The sequence below is a fragment of the Amblyomma maculatum genome, chromosome 3 (genome assembly GCF_055883805.1).
Source record: "Amblyomma maculatum isolate TAMU_Amacu chromosome 3, ASM5588380v1, whole genome shotgun sequence".
Classification (NCBI taxonomy): domain Eukaryota; kingdom Metazoa; phylum Arthropoda; class Arachnida; order Ixodida; family Ixodidae; genus Amblyomma; species Amblyomma maculatum.
In genome coordinates, this window is record NC_139346.1 from 40,255,439 (window position 1) to 40,276,371 (window position 20,933).

Genomic DNA, 20,933 nt, shown 5'->3' on the forward strand with positions numbered 1-20,933 from the left:
ATGAAATTGAGCCCTTGTACCCCGCCACGCGTACCCCTACACCACGCACCGAGACGGTCCATGCTGCACGCCTCAAGCCCTACCACACGGACCCTGGTTTGGGCGCTAGTACGCACCGGGAAGGTGCTTTTCAGCCGGCGGGGTAATGCTACATTAGGCGGTGCATGCACTGGCATCTGCATAAAGACGGAAAAAGAAAAAGCTCGTGAGTTTTGGTGAAGACGACGTGCGAGCAGTGTCGGTTGGTGCCCGGTTAATGCTGCTGTGTTTCTGTGTGAGGTGTGCGGAGTCATCTCGGACTAATCTCTTGGCCTTACCTTGCCACGTATGAATATATACCTCTGTTTTTCCTCCACTACTAATATATACAATCCAGACATCAAGAGCAGCGCTGCTAAAATCAGTTTTCACGTTCACGTCATTTTTACGTCAACGCAAAAAGCCGTTTCGACAGACCGCAATTTCGCGCCACAAATTTAAAACACGTGACTTTTGTGGCAACTAAACCGAAACAACATGGCGCCGAATGGCGGCCATGTGTGTCAAATTAGGGCCCCAGGAGTATAACATTTGTACCTCGGCTGTTATTGGCCACCTTTCTGACAAGTGGTTTCATCTAGCGCCACCTCCACGATTCAAACTAGAATCACGGCGATTCAAAGTAGAATGACGGGGCCTCTTGCACTCGACGGATTTATCTTTGCGGACGTCTTTAAATATCGCGATGTTAGCGCTGGTAGTGCAGCCATTTGCGAAATACGCGCAGAAGAATATCACGTACTCATGGCAGCGCTGCAGCCGAAAGGGCGACGCTCACGTACGGAGACATACTGCCGTGAAGTGCGTTGTACGCGTACATACATTTCGCCAAACACCACTAAAATAACATAACTTATTACATGGCCACGGGTTTTATGAACAACGAGAATTTTCGCGCTGGTTGCCAGTGTTCATGTGCGAACTACTTGGGGTCACAATGTTTTACAACCGACTTCAAGCCACTATCACACACGCACTTTTTACTGCTTACATAATGCACGACACATTTATGTAAGCAGCAAGAACTATGTGTCTCACTCCAACGACCACATGTGTAGCCTGCTGTCCTGCGCGACAGCACAGAGCGCACGCGTGGTTAAAGGTAAGTTTCCTAAATATGTTTGCTTTGCTCATGACAACAGAACATGGATCAGCAAGCGGGCGTTTCTGCAGCAGAATAATTAAGCCGTAGCACGGGTTATTTTTCCAACTTTTTGCTTATTGTCTCTGAAAATAGCGCGTTTCTTGTCACGGGTTTGAAATAATTACGTGTACACGGCGTTATAACTTCTTTTTGCAGTGTTCTCAGTTACGAGTGATTGCGGTATGGGCGGGTCTTCGGACACCACCTGGAAAGCGGGTGAATCGTCGGCTGCTCATCTTGTGCGGAAGTGCAATGATTGAGTTGCTAGCTTCATATCGCTCGCGTACCGTTAGAGGAGCTGGGGATGAAAGAGCCTTAAAGACAGTTGTAGAGAGTCGGTTTCGCAGCACAGGTCGCGTTTATTGCTCATACAATAATGATTTCCACATGATTTCCACAACGACATAGTGAGATTTTTCCCATTTATGTTAACACCCAGAATATTCAACATACGTGTGCTTGCTTCACCATCTATTACAAATTGATCAAGGAAGGAGTACAAAAATAGGTTTTTGCTTTTGACACCTGTGGCCAGTTCATGAATCGTTCCTTTCGTTCTGTTTGCCGATGTCTTGGTGAAAAGTGAAAAATAACATTAGTGCTCATGAGGGCGTGAGACAGAATAAAAAAATGACACGTATAGCACAGCTGCAAAAACCAGTCAGCAAAAGGAGCATATTAAGCCTAGGCCATCAAGTCTAGGTATTTCTTGGCAACATACACAGACACTAGACATTCAATATCTGTCTGTCAACGTTTGAGTAATATCTCCTGTGAGCTCAAGTTGTCAATAATTATAGCAGTACTGTGTTTTGTACATCGTTCTGACTGAGATGCATCCCGCTGGATTGCTGTCTATGTCGCCTTGCCTTTCCCTAAAGCAATAAACTTTTGCTGATTCTGGATTGCTGCGCTATTTGCGCTTCACTGTACCTCTGATAATAGTTTATTTGTGAGCAAAAATATTATGAGTACACGAGCAAGCTATATACAGCCTATGTCTCATATCCTTGCCTAAGCTTGGCATTAATGGAGCTTCGTGCTGCACGAGGACGCGACGAACGAAGAAACAAAAGGAGGCTTCATCAACTTCAATGCAGGACATTCACTAAGTGTGCAAATAATACTGTTTGTTCAGGTTTATCTGCTGTTGCTACTTCTTTTGCGTTTCGCACTGCTACAGAACAAACACGCAGACAGAGTTAAATATTCTGCGAGCTTTGAAATATAGCAGTATAGCAGTAGACATATGATACAATGAGCTCATTTTGCTTCATAGGCTTTTCATGTACTGTTATTTACATGTACTAACGCCTTAGTCCCATTTTACTTCACTGCCTGACCTTCGTTTCTGATACGCCTGGCTCTGGTTATGGGAGCTTTCTGGTCGTTTTGACAAGTCGGTTTGCCAAGAGTGCACAGGGGTAATATTAGCAACTTCTTATAAGAAATTGCATATCTTCCGTAAAGTCTTTCTGCTTGTCAGGGCGTCCACGTAGACGTCTATGAAGTTCCGGACGTAATGGGACACCTTGGCGAAGTAGAGCGGTTCGTCTTCTTCCCCGCACTCTTGTGGTCCTCCCACGACGATCCCGTGTAGCGTCCATGTCCCATTGGTTCTGTGTACCACTGGTCCGCCGCTGTCGCCCTAAGAAGGCAACAGTGGTCGGAAAGCCATTTCATTATCCATTTTGTATGCACCAGAGTCGATCAGTCTCTCTCATTAATATACAGGCCATTATATGTTGCCAGCCGCGGAGAGCTGAGGGATAGTGCAAACGAAAGTAAGCCACATCTGCACAGAATTGTTGGTTTGTAAAATAGGACCACCTATATCCCCAACGCGATACAATGCAATGCTTTAACCACCAAGGGTGCATGTTAAATTTTGATTGGTAGTTTTTTAGCCAAGGGAAGCTGTACGAGTTGATATATATTCATTCCAGAAAACATTTAAAATAAATGAACTAATAAAGTACCGTGATAGGCAGAATTTTGTGACATTATTGTGACTCGTGTTTCAAAGCCGTATAACAGCTCCTTTGCCCAGCTTCCAATGGTAAGAGCTTTAAATATGAGTAGGTGTTCCTTATATTACATTATTTAAAGCTTAAGAACAGTCTAAAACTTTTGCGATCTATGTTGCTCGGTTTTGTTGTTGTTGGCGCGGATAATGTTTGCCTCTGTTGCTCCACATACAGAGCCAATCATGATGCTGCTAACGCCATGAAAAGTGCCCAATTCAGGGGGCAACATTTCTTATCCTCTAGACAACAGACAGTACACGAAGAACCCAATCGTGGAACGTCAGCTTAAAAAAGCAGGCATCGCTAGGTGACACATTAGTTCCCTGCACGGTTCGCGCTTTTAGCATATAGTAGCATACTTCGCTTTACCGTTAACCGGCAGGTGCGTTACCGTTTTGATAACTATAGTTTAAGAAAACCTTTATTCATTGAAATAGGCGTTCATATTAAGGGGATGTTTGAGGTAAAATTGCTCAACTATGCTGGATGGCTTCTTGTGACTAAAAATATGTGCTGTTAATTGCGGCACATAATACGTACGCGTACTAAGTAATAACACTTCTGAATGTTAAACCAAGCGACAGTATTTCGTATTACGTGAAACCCAGCAGTGTCAACCAGTTGGCGAAACAAGGTTGTACCGCAGAGAAATAGGCCACTTACAAACGCATCACCACTTGCCCCCCAAAAGTGCAATTCTCTGTCTCAAGTAATATCAGCAAGCGTTTACTCACATCGCACGATGACCCGTAGTCATGGCCGCCACATAAGATGGTGGGTGGAAGGTTACGACCACTATGGTCTCGACACGCTTCTGTTGTCATCGCCTTTGTCAGGGTTTGCTTCAACTCGGCTGCTTCATTCTTTCCTTCCCCTGAAAATAAGTCCCAAGTGTTTTTACAGTGTGCTACGAAACAGGCGGGTTTGCGAAGAGGCAAGCAACAACCTCATTCTAGCGTCCTCATTTTCACTGGAGCACGAGTTCAAGGATGTCCTAACCCCTTTCTTCGTATCTATTTACGGCGAAGAGCATCGCCACATGTCCTCGTACGAGACCTACTTATCGAGCATCGCGACATCGCTTGTACTAAAATATGGGCCACGGAATGTCTAAAGAAGAACTTTGATACGTTATGATCGCGGTTCTTCCATCTCGTATTAGTAAATTATGCAGCGAGAAAACTATACGATTTTTAAGGTTGCGACAAGCTAGTTCCTGTTAACTGATTGTAAGGCGATTGCAGTAAAACGCAGCAGGTCAGTTTGTGTAGTGTTCAATGGCATGGCGTTATGTGGCAAGGCGGACGGTAAGCTTAACGTCAGCGTGATGTGTGAGTTACAATGAATGAGTAGTTGAGACAGACTTGTAAAATATTTTGTTTGCGGTAATTTTCTTACTCCAAAAAGGCCCACCTTAGAGATGGAGCTTTTTGCTGGGAAATGATTCACGTGTTTGCATTGCGTGCTTCGCTTTTTGTTTGCAGGGTGTGGTTGCTGAGTTGCAAATTAACAGTTGCTTACTGCGAACACGTCACGATAAATAGAGTTGCGTGGTCGTAGCAGGGTTCTCATTTGATCCTTAAAATGGAATGAACTTAAGAAAAGCTCGTTGGTCCACTTACGGCCGGTTCGTCCCCAACCGGTGACGTAAAGGTGTGATCCATCGCCGAGCTCTTCGAAGCTGACAGGAAGACACACTGGATGAACCATATTTGTGAAGTTGATCTTGTTCTTCAGTTTCAGTATGGCGATGTCTCCTTTGAAGCTCTATCGAAAGGAAAGCGTGCGCCTTGAAACACGAAAAAAGGAACCCTCCTACCACGGTACAATTTTCTAAATTTTATAAAAGATGTGCCTAGATTTGTTCAGTATGGAAGCTGTCACAGTGAATCAGACACAACGAATAGTTTGTTTAGCATCACAGTACTTACTTGACGTGTAGAGTTCGTCATCGTTCTGAATAAAATTGTTTCACCATTTTGAACTACAGGTGCTTTGAAAGGTGTAAAAAATTGCTCTATGTACAGCAAGACATCAGCCTTCTGTCCTCACTGCTTCTTAGTTCGACCCCCATAGAACATCGCTGGCAGTTACAATAGTGGTACCCTGTTACCTGAGAGTAGGAAGGAACACACACGGTCTTTCACACAAGGGTGAGAAGATCGGAACTAATAGGTATCTACATACATACCTGCTTGAGTCTTTGATGTTCATTAAGTCACATTGGTTTAAACCGGTGCAGGTAACAAATTATGAATGGTTTAGAAGATAAGTCCTTACATGTCGCAGCACTTATGAACTAAATAATCCTTAGGCGCAGTGCGACCTGAAATTATTTCGTCACCGGCCCTTATCTTGGCAAGTAAACGAGTCGATTTATATACCGAATTAAGTTTATCGTAGTTGATACAGCTGATAGTGGCACAATATTTCGACATGCACTGACTTCGACTGCTTGCCTCGTTTAACAGTTTCAATCAAGCTAAACCTCCGGAATACTGACATAGCTGTTCGCAAGGAGAGTATACGCCAGAGTCCTTCTTGAATATTCATCTAAGGATTTCGGCTTCAAGCAATGGTTGGATTTATACACCTACTAAATAGTTAGCGCGTTGACCTTCTCAAATATTACAAATTAGTGCTGCTAAATTGGGACCCCCTTGGAATTATACAAAAGCCTGCCTTCCGTGCATGGGCAGATGAATTATGCTGGGTTATTTATTATGGTACAGTATACAGATGAGATGAAATATTCCTACTTTGCATGGTGACCTAGCATCACATTATTAATTGATTTTGAACATTTGTTTCCCCATTTTCGTGAAAGAAGTCTGGGGTAGTGGGGAAATGCTGATGCATGTCCAAAGTTAAGTCAGGTGACTGCCAAAATGCTGAAACGTATGAAAGGGACATTTTAAATTAGTGAGATGATTTTCCACGCCCGCAGATTTTTTTTTAACTACACTCATCTAGCACTGCACACCACTATCAGCGCCTTTACAAACTGCGTTTATTGAATAAGTGATCATTATTGCATCACTGAAGCAGCTTTGAATCTGCACAGCTAAAAAGAACATGTTTTTGTGATACCCTGAAGCTACACATGGTGACCGTGCAGACAACTAATTATAATTTTCACTTTGGTCCCCAGGAAGACTGGCAATTTTGCTTTCTGTCCTCTGGGAACAGATCAATTAAGGTTGCGATTTCGGCAGGTTGCCATTGATTCATAGCGAAAACAGAGCGGCAAAATGTGATGAACGAAGGAAATCACAACACAAGCGCTGACTCGCAACTGATATTTTATTCCTAGAAAACGTTCTTTAAATGCTTTTCCAACCAGGAAAACATCAAAAGCAAAGAAAGACAGCAAAAACTACTAATAAAACGTAGCGGTGACAAGACACACACATCAGTGCCATGGCGCATATACGTGAGAGAGGTAGATGTCCTTTCGGGATAAATAAGAGTACTCTTTATCGTTGAAAGCGATAGAAAGATCGCTGATTCACCTGCCACTGTTATGGTGAATATGAAATGCATCTGTAATAGCATATGAAATTATAGAGGCATTTCATATTCACGATAACAGTGACAGGTGTATCAGCGATCCTTCTGTTGCTCTAAATGATATAGTTCTCTTATTTATCTCGAAACGACATCTACCTCTCTCACGTGTATGCGCCATGGCAATGATGTGTGTGTCTTGCCACCACCCTGTTTAATTAGTAGTTTTTCTTGTCTTCCTTTGCTTTTGATGTCTCTGGTTGGGAAAGCATTTAAAGAACGTTTTCTTCGAATAAAAATTCAGTTGCGAGTCAGCGCTTGTGTTGTGGTTTCCTTCTTTCGTGTCGTTTTTCCGCGCTGTTTTCACTAGGAAACAAATCACTAACCATACAATGTAGTACTTAAGGCTGATTAGGGCAAACAGAAACTTCGTACAGCACGGCGTCTCAAGCGTTAGAAATTTCAGAATAAACTTTGCTTGCTTAAGATATGTATTTTTTTACAAGCAGTTGTTTACGCGTTATCCAGATGCAATTGTGTCCTGAGCGCCTTCATATTTCATTGACCTGAAGCGCCGTGCCGTCGCCGATTCATTCCGATATGAGAAGAGAATGATAGAGGTAGTGCATAAAATACAAATTAAGACTATTCATACAATCGTTTTCAACGAAGAAACCACGCACGCTACTGGGCCAGAGGAGGGGAGGGGGGGAAGGGAGAGTGTAAAGCACGGGATGATCTGCGGTGGGCCAGAAAAATGCAGCAATAGCGATTTCCACATCAAGGGGCTCTCTGATAAACATACCGACTTTCTGTGAAACTTGAAGCTTGAGTGAGCGCATATCTCCTCCACTTCTTCCCAAATCTCACTTCCTTGCCGCATATCTCGGCTGTGGCCGCCGAGGTGAACTTTGATGTACTGCTGGCCTGGTTGATCTGTCCTGCAAGTCATGATGAGATACATTTGTTAACCACTGTTCCAGCACCTGATTGTTAAATTAGTTTCCTATGAAACAACCGCGCACGCTTCAGCAGGCAGACGTTTATCCGTATTTATTTGGCAAGTAAAACTACCAATAAATCAGTCTTCTGGTCTTCATAAGTTATAAAGTTAACCGGCTGCCCATAGCAGGCTAATAATCGGAAACCGAGCAAATTCCACTTATCAAGAATAGCAAGTAGGGCTTGAATATATTTGCGGGCGGCTATGCAACGTCGAAACAAGGAAATGCTACGAAGTGTATTAAATACCGAAATATTCCGTTCTCTAAATGCGCTCAAGAGTCATTGTCGAAAATTTTAGACATTGTTGCGATGATTTGCTAATGGCGAGTGTGTTTGTGTTTTTTTTTATACGAGAGTTTTAAAAGTCCGTCTTCTTGAAAACTTGGTTTCCGCGAAAGTTGACGAGCATGCCCCCGAGAGGAAAGGTGGAATGGCCTTGAGCTGCTCGGAAGGAAGGCTGGTTGTATAATGTCACGTAACCATGTGACAAGACGGACTTGGAAGCTACCTCCATCTGGCGCTGTTCCTTCGACAAGAAAGATTAAACTTCCACCATCTCAGAATCTCGTTTCCCGCATCAGGCCCGCTTCTCCTAGGCCACGCAGGTGCGTTGTGCTTTGTTATTAAACCGGGGCTTTACATTTATATCGGCTGGTCTTTTCGCATAATGTATTAGTCGACGGTCTGTACAGGAATCAGATCGATTATATTCTTTGCCGGCAGAGATGGAGAAGCGCTATACAAGCAGTAAAAACAAGGCCTGGGGCCGATTGTGGCACCGATCATCAGCTTCTTGTTGCCAAAATTAAGCTTCGATTGAGGAAAACGCAGAAAACTAGAAGGACTTTCAGGTATGATGTGGATCAAATTCCATTAGAATATGCTGTGGAAGTGAGGAATCGATTTCAAGAATTAGATCTGGAAGACAGAGAGCCCGAAGAGATGTGGACTGATGTTCGTGATATAATACAAGAAGTTGCTACTAAGGTAGTTCCAAAGCAAAAGAAATGCAAGAAAGCAAACTGGTTATCTGAAGAGGCTTTGCAAATAGCTGAGGAAAGGAGGATGGCAAAAGTTATGGGGGAAAGAGAAAGATACAAGGTTCTCAATGCGGATTTTCAGAAAATAGCAAGGAGAGATAAGAATGCCTTCCTGAACATAAAGTGCCAAGCAGTTGAGGACAACAGCCAATTAAGAACACAAGATCTCTGTATAAGACAATCAAAGATATCAAAGGAAGCTTCTGTGCTAAGCTGGGCGTGATAAAGGACAAACAAGGCAAGGACCTCACTGAAGCCTCAGAGATAAAGAAGAGGTGGCAGGAATACACAGAAGAACTGTACAAGAAGGACCCGAATGTGCAAACCCAACATAAGATGGTTGTGATTACTGATCTCGAGCCGGGCATACTGAAGAGTGAAGTTGAATGGGCCTTAGCCAGCCTTGCTAAGAACAAAACTAGCGGAATTGATGGCATTCCAGCTGAGTTGCTTCAAAACCGCAACCATGACGCTGTTGACATTCTGCATACATTATGTCAGAAGATTTGGACAACCCTGCAGTGGCCACAGGATTGGAGGAGGCCAGTTTATATCCCCATTCCAAAGAAAGGCAGTGCCAAAGATTGTTCCAACTACCGCACGATCGCGCTTATTTCGCATGCTAGCAAGGTGATGTTGAAAATCCTCCAAGATAGGCTGCAGCAGTATGTGGATCGGGAGCTTCCGGACGTGCAAGCTGCGTTTCGCAAGGGCAGAGGAACTAGAGACCAAATTGCTAACCTTCGCTGGATCATGGAAAAAGCAAGAGAGTTCCAGAAACCCATCTACTTCTGCTTTATTGATTATGCGAAAGCGTTTGACTGCGTAGATCACAGCAGATTGTGGCAAGCTCTCCAAGCGATGGGAGTTCCAATTCACCTCATCTGTCTCCTCAGGAACCTGTATGAAGGGCAAGAGGCCACAGTCAGAACTGGGCATGGTCTTACTGATTGGTTTCCGATCGAGAAAGGAGTGAGGCAAGGCTGCATACTGTCGCCCTGCCTATTTAACCTATATGCAGAGTGCATCATGAGGAAGGCCGGTCTGGACGAGTCTTCAGCTGGAGTGAAGATTGCTGGAAAACGTATCAACAACCTTAGATATGCGGATGATACCACTTTAATGGCAGAAAGGGAAGTTGAACTCAAGACACTTCTGATCCGCGTACAAGAAGAGAGTGAGAAGTTTGGGCTTCAACTGAACATTCAAAAGACAAAGATCATGGCATCTTGCCCTATCAAGTCCTGGAGCATCAATGGACAAGAAGTGGAAGCTGTGACAGATTTTCTGTGCTTGGGCTCGAAGATTACGTCGGAAGGAGACTGCAGCCATGAAATTAGGAGACGCCTGCTTCTGGGAAAGAGAGCAATGGTTAGCCTTGACCGCCTAGTAAAGAGCAGAGACACTAGTCTGCCAACCAAGATCCGTATAACTCGTGCTATGGTCTTTCCAGTTGTGATGTATGGATGCGAGAGTTGGACTGTGAAAAAGGCTGACCGCCGAAGAATTGATGCGTTTGAATTGTGGTGCTGGCGAAGACTCTTGAGAGTTCCTTGTACTGCCAGAAGATCAAATCAGTCGATATTGTTGACCATAAACCCTGGCTGCTCATTGGAGGGTCAACTTTTAAAGTTAAAGCTCAGCTACTTTGGTCGTCTGATGAAAAGAGAGGAGTCGCTGGAGAAAGATTTGATGTTGGGAAAGGTTGAGGGTCGCCGGATAAGGGGTAGGCAGCTAACGCGATGGTTAGATGGCATCCTCGATGCATTGCAGATCAAGTTATGTGATGTTAGGAAGATAGTGAGAGATCGGAAAGCGTGGCGTGACATGGTCCATAGGGTCACGAAGAGTCGGACATGACTGAAGGAGTAAACTTATTAGTCGACGACTTTATGGTACCAGGTGTCCATGAGAAAATAATCACACAAATAAATGAATGTTACATAGGTGAGTTCCTAATTGCATGTATGGAAATCAAGATACAAAAAAAGCCGGAGACGGAAGTCATTACAGCCGTTGCACAATAAACTTAAAATGAACATTAGGTCTGCCATTGGTTTTCCTCAGCTACATTCGGCTCATAACCCCTATTAATAACAGCTTCATCAGAGAGTTTAGAGGGTATAGCCAACCGGAAGCCTTTCTGGTAGACGCCTCTGCCTTCCCTTCTCCTCTCTATCTATCTATCGGAGGTTTTTCCGTTTTCATCAAAGGAAAAACAAAGCATACAGCATTGATTGGGCGATCTTTTAACATTGCCGGAATTATAACAAGAATTAAGTATGCAAATGAAAAGATTTGTCGTACTCCTTGGGCGGGAGGTGGAGGTTGTTAACTGAGCGCTCCCACCTAAAGCATGGGCTGTATAACACGTTTGTGAAAGTCACACCAACGGCGCCCTTTCGTTGGAAGTGGCTCTATGCGCTTTCGCGTAAACATAGACTAGTTTTAAGAATATTACATGCGAAAAGATTCTTTAGCATGATTGGCCAGGTATTTTTTGGTGATTTGGAATTAAGAGCCTGCCTCAGAGCTTCGCTACCTTAAAGTTTTTTTACTTGGTTTCGTTTCCGAGGGACGGAATGACGCAGTATCCATTTCACTCGTAGGTGGTCACCTACACTTGCAATTAACGGTATACAACACGAGACTGTAATGTCGTCGGTTCGGACCCCTGACAGAATCAAGGCTCTAGCCTGACTACTAAGTGTATACTAAATGGTAAATAAAAATCGAAATGTATGTCACCACCGTGAACTCTGCACAAAGGATGGTTTCTTCCCAATTTTCATATCAAGACATATGCCTATTTTTGCCATGTGCTTAGCTTGTAATGAGGTAATGTTCTTTCCGAATACGGCGACGCATTTCAGGCCGGACGAGCTGCATACGTTGTTGTGTAAAATCACTAACATTGGTATCGCAGGTGGTAGTGGGCAGGTGGCATAGTTGAGCAGCCCTTGGTGGGCAGGTTGTGTGTGTGATGTCACGAGACAGTATGACGACATTGGCATGTTGGAAAGAGCTGCCAGTTGAGGTCGCTCGCTCATTTGAGATGGAAGTCGGAAATGGAATCCAACATTACTGGACTCGAGCCACGATGTAAGCAATCTACTCCTAGCCCAAGCAAGCAGGCTCATACGGTTCGGTTAAAACGGGTCATTATATCTTTGTCGTCTGGCCTTCCACATAATCTGGTAGCTTTTCTGTGACTGTGTGTGTGTGTGTGTGTGTGTGTGTGTGTGTGTGTGTGTGTGTGTGTGTGTGTGTGTGTGTGCGTGTGCGTGTGCGCGTGTACGCGCGCGTGTGTGTGTGTGTGTGTGTGCGCGTGCGTGTGTGTGTGTGTGTCTATGACTGAGCATGCGTAGATTATGCACAATGGAAACTGGAAGCCATTGGCGTTATCGCTAAAAACCATTAAAAGCGAAGCCTGTATGGCCCACCATTCTTTTTCCACCTCTTAACAGATGTACACCGCTACTGATACCACTATAAACGATGGGCAAGGCCGCACCAAACGCAGTGCGCGGCCGTGATGATATGGCGATCGGTGATTAGCGCCCCGCCGCAGGCGTGACCTGCGCCGTGCTTATGGAGGGCTGCGTGCCACGGCCACGAACCAGGAACTGCCGGTTGGCCGCCTATGATGCGATCCTCTGCCTCCAGCTGGGGCTCCACGGATGGCCTGCCGCAAGGGCCCACTGCGATGTAGCACCAACATTTCCGCAAGCTTGTTACAATCATACGACAGGCGATCAACTGCAGCAGAAGATAACTGCACACACACGATGCAACATTCCTCGTAAGGAGTGAATACTGGTCCATGTTTTCGTATGCTTGAGAAAGCTGTGTTTTGATCAGCAATTCCTTTCAGCTCTAGAAATAAATTACAAACTATTGCTTTAAACGATCTAAGCAAAAAAATGCTATGATGGATGTCAAACTGTGCGCATTAGGATTGCATCAGCCCACTTGGATGTTTTTAATGCCAGCTGACGTCGCACAGAACACGGTTGGTTTTGTGTTTCAACTCCATCTTACTTGGTTGGGTTGGAACTTGCGGCGCTGAAATCAACGGCATCGCGTTATACCAATCGTGGAATGAACCACGGTTCAATGTGCCATGTCCTTTGACTCATAGATATTCTATAATATAGCCTTAACCGCGTTAACTCAGCCCTCAAGGGACCAAAAAAGAACTGTAAATTACCTGACAATTTTACTAATTGAAAGACTGTAAAACTGCAGAAAGCCGTTTGCATCACATAATAAAAATCTTCATATAGACTGTCGAAACATACGGTGTTACTTAGTGCAGGTCATATATGCCGTATTTGGTTGGCTTTATAGAGTTAATCGAACAAAATCAACTCAAGTTATTAAGGACACCGTATTTGAAGGCTCAGAAAATTTGATCACCTGTGAACTGTAAATTGCAGTGATAATACAGTGTACACGGGCGCCTTACTTTTTTCCTCCATCGAAAGCAGCCGCCGCGACCGTGTTGGAAGCGTTGTCCTTGGCACTACCATTAAAGCGCTCTAACCAGTGAGTCACTGCGGCAGGTTATATGGGTCGTATGGGTAATAGGGTCGATGTGGATTACATGAGCCTACGGTAATATGTGTTACATGGGTCATAGAGCGATATGGATGGCTGGGGGTGCGCATATTCAGACATCCTAGTCGCCATGACCTCATGATTCCAAGTCACGTGTTAACGCACGGTGATGGCTGTAAAAAGGCAAAAGTGTTCAATACAAAAAAAAAAAGATGTAGTTTCATGCTAGATTTTGTTGCGCGTTCCTTTAGATTTTGAGCGCAGCGCACTAGTAATTAAGCCAAGCCGAGCTTGAATGCCTTATTATAAGCCCAACTGACCGTTGGCCCTTCACCTGTTATTTTCTCATGGCTAGTGGAATAGCGCATTTCCTCATTTTGTGTATTTCTGCAAGTGCAGACATTGTCGTTCCAAACGGCTTATTGCCTTTCAGCTAGCTGAAATGTCGCACGGTCTATCAGGAAGGTGCTGATACCTTGCCTCTTTATAGAGCGGCCCTAATGGTTAACCAAGGTGTCATTTTTGTCACTGATAAAGGAGAATTATTTATTTATTTTACATACCATCAATCGCCGATGTATTGAAGAGGAGAGTGGAATACAGTGATACAAATAAAATAAATATGCGGTGATATTTGCTAGAACAGTAAAGACTTCACGCAGGTCACATTAGATAACTCAACATTGATGACCAAATTACAATAGTTTACACAAAACAATAAAAACAATAAAAAACGCACTTATAGCAACAAACACCTGAGTGTGAAAAAAGAAACTAAATAATAGGCACAGTTAGAAAACGCTATTTAACACGCACAAAATAAAACAGTGCACAGCCAATGAAAAAAGTGTCAAATAGACAGCCAACTACATAAGCAGGTTGTTATATGTAATAGGAGAACGCATAATGAACCATGATGTCATATTTCTCAGTGATAGCTAGCTGTCATGCTGTCTGCACAGAACGCACATTTTATTTGTTGTGTATAGAACTTTTTAGCTCAACATCCAGCAGTTTATTCTTTTTTGTTCTGAGCTCTCTCCTCGCGTTCTAGTATGCACAGAACGCACACTTTATTTGTTGTGTATAGAACTTTTTAGCTCAACATCCAGCAGTTTATTCTTTTTTGTTCTGAGCTCTCTCCTCGCGTTCTAGTTTATATCCGTCTTGGTATCAAAAGCCTGTACCTTCTGCATAACCTTCTCTCCTGCCCAGGTGCTCTTCCTGTAGAGGCGGTTGAATTCCTTCCTTGTTCTCTCGTTGTCCCCCTGCCCACGTGTATTGTAGACTACTGGGCATCGCCTGGTTAATCTCCCTGCTTTTCTACTCTATTTTCTGTCTCCCTTTCTCTGTGGGCATGGACGTGTTATGAACTAATCACTTCCCGCCATTCCACTCAATTCGTTTAATTAATATGGATTGAAGCTGGTGAAAACTGGCGCAAAAGTGCTCCTGACATGATCGAATTGTTTGCACGGTGTTCCCTCTAGAATGGCGCGTAACCAAGCATAAAGACTGAAGCGTCGCTCTTTTCACATTCGGCGCACTGAATCGAAGAAACGCTCAACGGACAGCTTCATAATAAAAGTGAGGAGTTTTGTGTCGCTGGCAGTCATCATGAATGCAGAATTATGCGTACGGAGTCAGACCTGTGTGGGGAATGTTTGCGAACATGGGCGTGCGATGGAAGATACGTAAAAATTAGCAGTGGAGTAACACGATCGCCTCAGAGGTTTGTAATGAAAGTACGTGCACTAGCTACACTGGCTAATATTATCACATCATTTTATTCATTCATGGTCTGATATCGGTAACTATCATTTTATGCCGTGTGCACCTGCTCGCATAATCTGTTTGCCTAAGCAGCACTCGTTAATTGCTCAACACAATTGTGTTTTTTTAATTTGCACTCTGTAACTCTACGACCACTCTACGTCAGCAACGCATTCAGATTTGCACTGAATACTGCGGCATCTGAGCTCCTTTTAGAGGCTTTTACTGATAAGTTGTTTAGTAGCGCTTGGTATTACTGCTGCTTACGGCCGAAGAAAAGGGGAGATTGTAAAGGGAGAGGCACAGTAGATAAATACGGCAGTCTGCGTTAAAACCCCCTCCCGTAGACTTCACAAATATGTATAGACGTTTCTTAAGGAGAAAAGAAAGGGGCGCAATGATAGGTTGTGCAACCGATATTGATTGCACAAATTGGGGCCGACGAGTGAAATTTTTGCTTGCCGACCATTTTGATATTGGCGTATAATAACCGCTTATTATTTTACCTCACGCGAGGTTCACAGAGACGAAGCATCAGGTTGCGTCATAATCCTGCCACAATGTCCCGACTAGGCATATACATTCCCGTGAAGGTTATCGCTCAATTTCTGTGCCTGTAGTATTTCAGGGTAAATGTCACTTGGTTATGTTGAAAACCACCAAGAAAGCTTCTCACGCCATAAGCAAAAATGTCCGAGTAAACGACATCAAAGCATCTTGCACACGAGAAGAGATACTGGTACACGGAGAGTCAAAAGCATTATCGGCGGAGAACCTGAAGCCTGCGCGCGTGTCGTCATATGAAACCCGCTATACCAGATTGTTCAAGTTCGCGGAACACTAACCCCGGGGTCGGTCACTGATCTCGAAGCAACACTTACGAATGCATGACGTCGCTGAAACAATTTTTTCTGTGAGTGCAATGCACAGTGTAAGTTCATATCGCCTCGTCCTAGGAATTGACCACGACAAATGAAAATCTATGTCATTTCAGTGTCGCGCCGTAATATGAAGGGCATTAGAAAAGGAGAAACAATTGTAAGAACCGGCATATAGATGAAGAAAGTTTAATGCGCTGTCTTTGCTTCTGACAATACGCGTCCAGCAGGATAAATGCTAAAGATGATCCTTCTCATGCGGTTGAGGAAACGACAATGTCCTGAACCAAGTCTACTAATCACGCTCTGTTGAAAGCGTAGCAGTTAAATTTATTGTTCTATATTTAATCAATAGTAAGCTGTTTGGATATACAATATTGAGCGCGTATTCTTTCTCAGAGCGCGATTTCTCAGGAAAGTCTTAACGTGAACGGAAATTTTATGCTGTACTCAGATCGACAATTTAGCTTATTTTTGACTTTATCGGTGACAAATATACTGTGCCTTAGGAAACGACCAGCACCTCCAAATATTATTTATACTACGGTAGTTTAGCGGGCATAAATGTCTTGTTGTGCTTGAGCAGTTCTATTTTCATTTCAAGGTAGTTTCCCTCGACGGCACCTAGACCACAATTTCCTCTTTTATACGCGAAAAAAATCCGGTTATGAAGGCCTAAAGGTTTTAAAAGGAGAACCTAAAAGAAAACAAAGAAAGCAGTATAGGCTCTGCTAAACAAGCTATACGTTTGACTGTTGCACGACGGACAAGCGAAACACGTTATTGGAGTTGAAAGTGCACTACTCGGTATCCAATTCCGTCATCTCGTCAGATATACACGCCTCGCGGATGGCGGCACGGGGATTTCCCGCCTCGAGCACTTACCATTTTCAGCTCTCCTAGAAGACGCCGATGCTAGAGGCGCAGAAGCAGCCAAAACTGGAGCGTACCGGTCGGCCACAAGGAGAAATAGTACTGGAATTGACCAGAAAACTGCGCAGGAAGCTCGCTGTGTTAGGCGGTTCATATTATTTTAACTACGAAAGAAAATCACCAGTTTTAAAAAAAAAAGTGCACAGTGCAGTGAGCTGGTGTTGCGCTGGGCACTGCAAATTCCGTAGTCGTGCGCCACAACAGATGCAGGAGCAGAGCGCGCGCTTTTGACGCAAACACTAACAGGGCAACTTAGGAGACACAGGCTAAAACGAAACCATGAAAACGTTGCCTGTAATACGTGTGCCCGCTCTTGTCGCTGCGAGCGGTGCAAGCTGCTGCGGCCTGTGATCTCACCGGGCGGCCGCCTTATGTCGTTTCCCCTGGTAAGGTCGCCCGCGATACGCTCGTACGGAGACGACGCGCCTGTACGAGATAAGTTAAATCGCTGGGATGGAGGGCGCCTTCCCGTATTTTGAAGCCGCCGCCACGGAGGCTCGTTAGTGCTCCTATCGGCCCAGAGAGAAGAAGGGCAGATGAGGGGATGGAGGAGGAGGGTGGCAGCGCAATTACTAGCGACGTTAACGGCACATTTCGTTTTTCACAGTCGTGCTCTTTCTCTTTCTTACCAGCCTCGACGGGACTCTACAAGAGTCTGTTCTGGCTTTCTACCTGTGCCCCCCATCTCGACAAACGTGTTCCATTTGATCAGGATATGGAGAGATTGAATTTAGCGGGCTAATGCATTTTTGTGTACTACATATTTTAAAGACGCAAGTGCTGTCTAGAATCAGATGCAAGTTTTGTGCTCTTTTAGGTTAGTGTATATAATGGCGAATTTTTTTCGCGTATTTGACACATTCCTGTTTGTGTAGTAGTCGTTCCTGCGACACAGGCCAAAATTAACCAACTTATTTCGCATCGAACTGCCCCTACTGCACAAGAACTGGCCGCACTAAATCCTTAACGCCGCTTTTACAGAGCGAGCGAGGAGGAAGAAGACGACCGGCAAGAAATCGGGAGCTCATGAGCGAGGACGTTGGCGGGTAGCCGTCTTGAGCTAAACGCACGCATTCAAGGCACTCTTTCTGGACACCGTTCCAGACCTCAGTCTTTGCGTGCGTGCTCGCGACCCATCTTAACCACTTCGTACGGCTATAAATTATACCTCTGCACAAACACCTCGACAATGTGCTGTGTTTTATGACTCTTAATCTACCGTAATCGGCTTTGTGCAATGGCAACTATGAGACCTTGAAGCACAGGCATGGCATCTGCACCACTAGGCAGTAAAAGAAGGCCACGACATATTCCTGTGGCTACCAGAGTATAGTTGCACTTTTGGCGACGATGTAGGTGACGATGCTGCTCGATCGGCTAACAATACAAGCAACATTGTCCAGATACCACTGACAAGAGATGGCGTAGGAAGGCAGTCTCGACTACTCGCAAAAAATGAAGCTAAACAGCCCTGGAGGCAGGATATCCTGCTCTCACCCCTTTGACCCTTTCCTGAATTTAAAATACCGTTGTGCATGCTCTTCTGGGAAGCTACGCTGTTGTGCCGTCTGTTGATGGGAGTGACCTTTACTACCCACTGTTTTTATCTCATCGAAATGACAGAACATTGAACGTGTCAGCAGTGTGGGTGTGAGTGAGAGAGTGCTGAAGTGTGTCGTGTTCAGGAGGCGAGCTTCACACCAGCGGGCTCAGGAGGCGACGTGGCATCGAGGCGGAAGACAGCTAGGGAGGAGAGGCAAAAAGTAACGTTTATATACACTTTCTACATACTGAAGAAGGTACAGGTCATTAGAGAAAAACGAAGCTCTCTGTCCAAACAAAATCCGACAGTTAAATATGGTTTGCTATCCCCAGTTCCCTAGCTGGGGAAACGAAGTTCGTCGCTCCTATCCAATTAGGGGGGGCAAGGGATCACTCGAGGTACCGCCCACTACCGAGGGTGAACCTCTTTGCACATCTTCCGGTGGCGAGGGCAAATCTTATGATGTCGATGACAATTTTGTGCGGGCGATGGAGTTTCGGTATCAGTGCAAAATGATCCGAGAAGTCGCCTTTTGACAGTGGTCATTCACCCCGCGAAATTCTAACGGGGTCACCTGATTGCCTCGAGAAGTCGGCGAGCGGGGTCAATGCTGCTCGGCGACGAGTCTCGTGCCCATTAAGCACAACAATAGGTGCTCTGTTGTCGCCGTCGCTTCGCCTCCATTGTCAGCTACTGGAGTCGGCCGGAACTCCGGTCACAAAAAGTAGGCCTCCATTGTCAGCTGCTAGAGTCTGCGCATAACTCGGCAGGAACTCCGGTCACAACAGCCCGTCCGCCGCCCGAAGAGGTCTCGTAGTGTTAGCAGCGACCGCTGCACCCCTTAGAGACCTGGAGTCGGTTCAGCCTGGTCGGTCTGGCGACGTCAAACCTGGTCATCTTGTTCCTGCTTCCTTGTTGAACAGCGCGAGCAGACTTAGCCACTCAAAGCCCAAAACACAGCAAGCAGCGAGCGCAAAACAAACTCTGAGAAGTGCCAGGCTACCTTCATAACAATAGTTGCCATTTCAAACCAAAGAAAACAAAATAAAATTCGTCCAGAGAATTTTCAGTTCTCTTCCAAAAAAGACCATGTTCGAGAAACAAGAAAAAAAACAAGATTTTTTTTTTAACAAATATGCTAGCTAAAATTTTGGTCCATGCCATAACATGAAAGATGATATAGAAGGCCATTTACTGTGAGAACATATCCCAAGGTGGAGCGGTAGGTAAACGATAGTAAGAACAGTATCAGCAACAAAAAAAAACCCAACTTCACAAGCAAAAAAGAAATATATATGATATGCGTAGCCAGTTAACGTCTGGGAGCCCAACCAGAGAGCATTACCCAGGGAAATTTCGGCTGAGGCCATCAGCGTTAGCATTATCGTGCCCCTTTTTATAACGCACGTCAAATGCATGCTCCTGCAAGGCTAGACTCCAACGAAGCAGCCTGCCATTTTTGGCCGACATATTACGAAGCCAAGTCAAAGGACAATGCTCAGTCTCTACAAGAAACGGAGACCCTGCCAAATAACACTGCAGCTTCTGAATCGCCCATACCAGACAGACGCATTCCTTTTCCGATGCACTATCGGCCTGCTCACGTAGGGTGAGCTTCCTGCTTACAAATACAACAGGGTGCTCCTTGGGCTCGACAGCACCACAGCTATGGCCACTGCAACTCACTTGCGACGCTTGTTCGTCTTGCAGGTTTCCGTCTGCCTCCTGCGATGTGGCAGCTGGTCCACGAGTGATGCCCGGGTGGTCACACGGATGCCAGCCTGGCCGCCAGCACATCGCGACCCTGAGCCCGTTCTGCCGCACAGCATCCCACCAACCACGCGCACGTCAACAGCACCGCTGCCCACTGCCTGCCAGCGCCGCCGCAGGATTATGCCCCGCGATTACCGCTACATGCATTCTCATCGACGATAGTCAATCGCCAACAATAAACCTCCTTGCCACCTGACCGCTTTATAAACAAGACGCCATACAACACCACCTTCATTGGGCTCGACAGCACCACAGCTATGGCCACTGCAACTCACCTGCGACGCTTGTTCGTCTTGCAGACAAATGCAAAATATACTTTATTCGCGCGACGCACGCGCTATGCTGGCTTACTGGTGCTGGCTTACTGGTGCTGGCTTACTGGTGCTGGCTTACTGGTGCTGGCTTACTGGTGCTGGCTTACTGGTGCTGGCTTACTGGTGCTGGCTTACTGGTGCTGCCGAGCCCACTGTGCTGCATCCAGATTGCCTTTGATTGCTACTATGTTATCAAGCAGTTACTAATCCTCGCTGGCGACGTTGAGCTAAACCCTGGTCCCAACACTCGTTCCGGTGATACCCAATCTTCCACCGAAATACTTGAAGCACTAAACAAAATTCGTTTCGGACAAGCTTCACTTCTTACAGAAATGAAATCTGTTCGCTTTAAACTTTCCCAGAATGGCGAAACATTTCAGGAAATCAAAAACAGACT

At 45.1% G+C, this 20,933-nt stretch overlaps 1 protein-coding gene across 1 annotated transcript; it reads right to left on the reverse strand.

Moving 5' to 3' along the window:
* Positions 1-1,508: 1,508 nt before the first annotated feature.
* On the reverse strand, positions 1,509-20,205 carry LOC146194626 (chymotrypsinogen A-like; the record flags this gene model as incomplete). Its single annotated transcript, XM_084596602.1, has 7 exons — positions 1,509-2,831; positions 3,945-4,084; positions 4,833-4,977; positions 7,523-7,658; positions 12,277-12,463; positions 16,859-16,966; positions 20,136-20,205. Coding segments are annotated over 7 exons (993 nt in total), but the record flags the coding sequence as incomplete, so codon positions are not given.
* Between the last annotated feature and the right edge of the window lie 728 nt (positions 20,206-20,933).